The sequence below is a fragment of the Myotis davidii genome, unplaced genomic scaffold (genome assembly GCF_000327345.1).
Source record: "Myotis davidii unplaced genomic scaffold, ASM32734v1 scaffold1706, whole genome shotgun sequence".
In the NCBI taxonomy this organism is placed as follows: Eukaryota; Metazoa; Chordata; class Mammalia; order Chiroptera; family Vespertilionidae; genus Myotis; species Myotis davidii.
In genome coordinates, this window is record NW_006297026.1 from 169,546 (window position 1) to 176,417 (window position 6,872).

At 36.8% G+C, this 6,872-nt stretch overlaps 1 protein-coding gene across 1 annotated transcript in view; it reads right to left on the reverse strand.

Moving 5' to 3' along the window:
• HS6ST2 (heparan sulfate 6-O-sulfotransferase 2) overlaps window positions 1-6,872 on the reverse strand; it is a 312,930-nt gene that overhangs the window by 86,054 nt on the left and 220,004 nt on the right. Inside the window, exon 4 of the mRNA XM_006772723.2 lies at window positions 5,675-5,707. Coding sequence (XP_006772786.1) covers window positions 5,675-5,707 — 33 coding nt within the window. The remainder of the gene's footprint in view (window positions 1-5,674; window positions 5,708-6,872) is intronic.

Consider the following 6,872-nt stretch of genomic DNA (forward strand, 5'->3'; position numbering starts at 1 on the left):
CACGTGCGTGCACACACACACCCTTTAGAAAACAAAAGAACCAGAACCTTGTCTGTCTTATTGTCCCCAGTGTAGAACAGTGCCTGAAAAGTCGTAAGTGCTCAGTGGATACATAGTAAATAAATCTGAGAAAGGTAAAACAAGTTTGACGATGGTTAATACAAATCATGAGAATAAAGACATCCAGGATTATAAATTCAAGGATGTTTTTATTATTCTTATTTCCTGTCAGAATAAGAGGAGTATATCAATGTCTCAGCTCATTTAGGGCAAAGGAAATAAGAACACTGATCAGTATGTGCACCATTGTTATGAGAGCTTTAGTTCCTTGAAGATCCTCAAGGGGGTGCTGGAATACTGGAAGAGGGTGTGCCATCTATATATCCATAGCAAGAGCTCTGGGCCATCAGGGTATGTTTTCAGGATTACAAATGCAATGAGGGATCTTTACAACCTGAGAGTGACCATGAAAGATACTTTGAAATTGACAATTGGGTCTAAGAACACTTGGATTTAGGTGTTGCAATCAAAGAGCCATGCTAAATTTCTAAAGAGGAGGCTGGGGTGCACCAATGAAGGCTAGAAACTCACCCTGATTTACTAACTAGGCCATTGCACTTTGTAGGGTAAGATGGCCTTAGAATACTTCATAGGGAAGGGACTCAACTGGAAGGGATTTACTTAATTTTTGGAAGGTGGGAAATGGGGTCACCCATCTTCAAAAAGAATATTGTTCCCTGTGCTAAAGCTATAAGCTAGGTCTAAAGTTTCCACACGAATAGCTTATTCACAAAGAATTCTCCTAACAATATTCTACACATTAACCAAAATTTGCTTATCCCTTTGCTCTAATTAAGTTTCGGGGTCAGACAATCATTCTTAGTCTGGTGGGAAACACTGAGAGCCAGCTAGAAATGTACAGTACCAAAGTAATTCAATGTTTACTAAATTTAAATGAAGCAATCAATTTCTAATTCGAATTTATGCACATTCTTTTCCCACTTTAACACTGTCTTATTTCCTCTAAGTTCTTCTTTGGTCATTAAGATTGTCAGCAAGGTTATAGTTATTGAACAATTTGTCACATGCTGCAGGTATTTCTAGACCAAATTCAATTATCAATGTACCTATATATAACTAAAGAAAAATATATAAGACATTTATAGACAAAGATATTATATATTCTTCATTTACAGCCCACTGCGCCAGAGAGAGGGGTTCCTAGTAGGCACTCAGTAAGTATTTGCAGAATGAATGAAAGAAAAAATATCTATCTACCCTCTGAATTATTTTCACACATTAAAACTCTCAGGCATAGCTCTCCCAGTATGTGTGTACGTGCCTATGCATGCATGTGCTCTCAAAATTCCCACGTGCTCATCCTTCAGGTTGAATATATCCTTCCTCTTGGCAGGTGTATCTGTATTACAAAACACTAAAACAAGATTAACCACACAAACTGTCCCAGGAAAGTTAATTTTAATTAACATTTTCCTGAAACTCACCACCAGCTTTCCAGCACCTAAAAACTGAACTCAATTTTCATTAGGAAAGCTGTTTCCTCCTTCTTAGAAAACACACACCTTTTAAAGTTTCAAGTGCCAATTTATGTCTCCAGTTCATAATAACATAAATTCACAGTGTACTTGTGATGCTTTCCCTGGAAAGCTCATTTGAAATCACTCGCTTAATTGAAACTACTTTTACCTCTGCTCGGACTAATGCCCAGCACTTCTTTGTTTTCAACTCTGAGCAGTACTTGAAGCTACATTCCCCCATCTGCATTCCTGACACAGGATGACAAAAACCAGACCCCAATTCAGTCTCCTCAGATATCCTGCCCTGGAGATGCTCAGCAGGCAACTGGAAATTGGAGTTAGCCTGGAGCTCCGGAATGAGTTAAAAATTGAAGAGGTCAATTTGGGAATCACTCGTGTAGAGGTGAAAGGTGAAGCTATGTGAGGAGATGAAATTACCCAGAATGAGAACACAGCAAGAGAAGAGAAGCAGATCAATGACAGAACCTTGGGAATTGCTCCATTTAAACAGTGAGGGGGAGGGAGAGGCTGTGTGTGTGTGTGTGTGTGTGTGTGTGTGTGTGTGTGTGTGTGAAAGAGACTCCGACAAAATAAACTTAAGTGTCGAGTAGAAGACAGGAAGTGAACCAAGATAAATTATTAATGCTTTCAAGTAAGAGAAAAAGTGAAGAAGTGCAAGAACCTCCAAAAGGTTCAAGAAGAATGAAGCCAGAGAAGAAGCCATTAGATTTTAAAACATAGTGGTCACACATGACTTTTGGGAAAACAGGCTTCCCAATGTCATTCTTATGGACTCATAGAGTGTCCATATGTTTATGTGTACAGGTATATATGCATGTACTCCAACGTGCCATAAGATTAAATACTAGTATTGAATGAGACTGGTCCTGGGTGTACCAGATAATGGCAGTAATAACCACTACTATTTATTGCCTGTTGACTATGTGCCAAAACAGTGCTAAGTGCACGATATCCCTGATCTCAATTTAATCTCTGCACAACTTTTTAAGGTGGCTACACTTTACATGTGAAGAAACTTGAAAATCCACAGAAGTTAAATAAATTACTCAAGGTCACAGTGCTACAAAGTGGCAGCACCAAGATAGAACAAAAGCCCATTTCAGTCACTCAAGTAACATTTCCACTGGGTGGATGTTAGCTAGGTAATCTATGCATAAAGGGAAAATAACTAATATTGGTTGTCTCAAATTGTCAAGTGTTTTGAACAGGATATCTCCTTTCACATGTATACCATCAATATTATGGCTATGTTTAGGTAAACTTCATGAAGTCATATTTTAAGAAATCTGATTCAGGTTTTTGGAAAATACTAGTAAATCGAAGCTATATGATCCCAAAACAACCAGTTATAATTCAAATGTATTTACTATAATTGTTCCCAATGGTTTGAAAGGTTAAAAAAAGCATAAGTGTGGCATCATTAATTTGGTGGTTGTTACTGATATTCAAATTACCAATAATCAAACTCACCTCAAAAATGAGGGGATTAGACAGGATGATCTTAAACGTTTCTAGCCTTGACTTTCTATGACTCTCATATGAAGGTTTAATTTTAAAGATATAGAATACAAAGTAGAATGTAAATGCAGCAGCAGAACTGGTTGGTATGTCAGCATCCTTTTATTCCCTAGATTTATAGAGGCCTACAGTAAAAATATTATAAAAACTAGAGTTTGACTGTTCAAGATATTGACTGATAACTTAAACAGTAGTTTAGAAACTCCATCACAAAATTATACACTGAAAATTCAGCCAAATAATTTGCTTATAACTAACTTCAGACCTTATGGTACAGCAGGTTATAGAAAAAAAGAGAGTGACAAAAACTCTGGCAATTAATTTTTTGCTATCTACAGAAAAAAAAAACAACCACAAGGCTCTCTTTCAAACAATTAATATCACTGTTAATTTTGCATGTATGCAGCAACAACAAGGCATTTGGGATGGCTTCCACTGATTGTTCCCTTCTCTCTTTGGATTACAAAATCCATTCAGACAACTAAATTACAGCAAGTATTTATGCAAATTTTAATTATGAGGCAGAGATCATCATAATCCTGTATATTTATAAATTTGCATGACCAATGGGGATTACAGAATGAGTTGTTACTTTATTATTTTACTAGTGGTCGAAAATGTGCTAGCCTTGGAGAGTTTTCATACACGATTTAGTCCACCAGAATTAAAAATGGCCCCATCAACATTTACCAAAGCCATTTCTTTTCCATTGCATTGGTACTTCTCTCTTCCTTTCTCACAAACAAACACCAGGTATAAATTGCTCTGATAATAACATCTGGTCAAATCAATCAGCATGATAATAAAAATAGAGTATGTCAAGATTTTCTCTGTTATATAGTAAAACAATTGTAGAGAGATGATTGTATCATGCAGCAAATTTTAAAGCAAAAATAAAACTAAATTCTTAACATGTCCCCCATGAAAGCAATTTTTGAGATAACAGTCTCTATGTTATTGACCATTATCCTAATGATCATCCACTCTGTTTTATTTTACAAATGAGGAAATCAAGGCTCACAGCAGAGATGAGACTTAAGCAAAATCACCCTACTAGTTACTAGCAGAACATAGTACTCTTGCCACCATGATACATCCAATCTATGATCTTTAAACACATTTCCATACTAATATTGTGTTATTAAGTGTCTGTGTGTCTATATCATTTGCCTTAATGAATTATAGTCTGACTATAGAATTAAACACTGAATTTACTAATCTCAGCTATGAAATAAACCAACTGATGCCCTTTTGGGAATATGGAAGCCCAGCTACTGAAAGCTAAATTGGACATCTAATAAATGGTCCATCTATTCTATTTGAATAGATAGAATGAGAGTCTGCCCTAGTGGAGGAATCCCAAGGCTCCAACCTTTGCTCTTGCTTACACTTATTGGGCCAGGGAGCATAGGATGAAATGTAGGTGGGTAGGAAGAGAAAGTAGAGACCCTGGTAAATATTTCTGGAGCCAATAAGCCTACAATAGGCCAAATAGAGTACTGGTGAACATCATGATCTTAGAAAACAATGTGCCAAGCAACTACAGCACATATTTACAAAATGGCTTATGATTCTCACAGCCTCTTCAGCACTAGAGGTGATATGGTTGTGTAACTTGTGGCACACAGTTGTTGTCTACAAAGGCACTAACGTGGAGCATTCTCAATACCCCACCACCCTCACAGTTAGGAACTTTCCTGTGTTTAATTAGATCTGCTCTGCTGCAGAGCTCATGTCATAAAGGTCTCTGGACTACGGGATTACTCTACCTGCAAGTCTGCATACAGGGTGGGGCAAAGTAGGTTTACAGATATGAGTATGCAAAATACTGTTATTCTTGTATTATTATTTATTTTTTATTATTTTTTATATTTTATTGATTTCACAGAGGAAGAGAAGAAAGAGAGAGATAGAAACATCAATGATGAGAGAGAATCATTGATCGGTTGTTTCATGCATGCCCCCTAACTGGGGATCCAGTCCAAAACCGGGGCATGTACCCTAATTGGGAATTGAATCATGACCTCCTGGTTCAAAAGTTGATGCTATGAACAGTCAGTCAGGTATACTTATTTATTAATTATTGTATTATTTTCCATATGAACAACTGTAAACCTACTTTTGCCCAACCCTGTACTTGCATACTTTAAAAGCCCTGATATTTTCAAATAATTGATTTTCCTTTAATAAAAATCTAACCTAGTTAGTCCCTAAATCACCATCGAGCCTAGCAACAGGCAGGCGTGCCTGAGCACTGTGAAAAAGATAATGTTGGTGGGTGGTGGGGCCTTCACAAAACACTCCACAACATCATCCTATTTCAACGAAAAGAAAAAAAGAGCTAATGACTTACTGCCCACTGTCTGCGGTGCTGGCCCTAAACATTCATCCACTCTGAACAAGTTCTACATGCCTAAGACTACATACATGACTGGGTAGTTTCAACTATTTTAAACTAAAAGAAATAGCCCTGAAAAGAATTTGTCTCAAGCTCATAACCTACTTATTATATTGAAATTGAACTGATAAGCAACTGCAAAATCTATTTACTCTAGCTTACTTGGGTTCAGTTAAACTAAAAATGCATTGTCACTTACCTCGTTGCATCTAGAATCTGAAAAATCCTCCACCTGTTAAAGGAACAGTGAAACCAGGTACTAGCAAGAGCTTGGTAAGAAAAAAGGTAAAATATTAAGTTTTCCAGTTTGCTTTGATAGCATGTTTTTTTCAGCTTTCAAACCCACAAGGAACCAGTTCATGGATGGCTCCTTCACCTTGGTCCTCATTTAGCTCTTTAGTGAGGGAATTATGAATCAGAGTGCTAAAATGGTGAGCCCTAAGAGTCAGACCGATGGAACTTTATGGACCTAGAATGACAGATCTACCACTCAATCATGCTAATTCCATTCCCTTTCACAAAAGCGATGGCCATCTAAGCAAAACACAGAAGTCAATAAACCAAAAACCAAACCAAATGCTATGGTATCACTAACATGGAAATGCATGATTGAAAGGATCCTGTAGGAATTAGCAGTAATTTTTCATATAATCGGGAATAGATAAAACACAAAGAACAAAGGAAAAGAATAAAAAGAATGATTAAACTTTGCTGATGTTCTCCAAAAATGATGAAATTCTAAGCACACAGTAAGTGATCCATAAAGCATTACTCTAATCCTTTCTACCCAAACACAAGAAATCCATCAAAGTAAGCAATGTGTCTCTCCATAAAAAAAAAAATCTCAGCTGTTTTCATAATGTTTTAATAGTCACAAAACACTAATTCTACTATGTGAATTTCTGATATTAGCAGGGATTGTGAAGTTGTGCATGGGTCAATTGCTAGTTTGAGGGTTCAAATGGGCTCAGTTAGCTTTTGTATTATATTTAGCAAGGGATAATATAATATGATAACACTTTTGTACCCAAAACGAGTTACATGGCCTATACATTTTCTTGAGAGAATGGTTTCTGTGCATTAAATTTGTCTGGAGGCTTTAGAAGTGAGGTAAGAGAGACTTTTAATAGCATTACTAGCAGCTGGGCCTTGCATCATCATTTGAGAAGCAATAGAAGACTTTTATTATCAGTTCCCACTGCGAAGCCTTATTTTTCCTGGTTCTGTGAGTTGGTAAGAAGGCCACAGAAGCAAGTATTATGAAAAACTAAAGTGATGGTGACCGCTGACGCCAGATAATCCCCCTATTGGCTGACTTACCATCCAGGGTCTTAGATGCTCTTCTTCTATTCCAACCAGGAGAAAGAAGTAATCAAAAGTTTGTGCTGTTTTTTTTT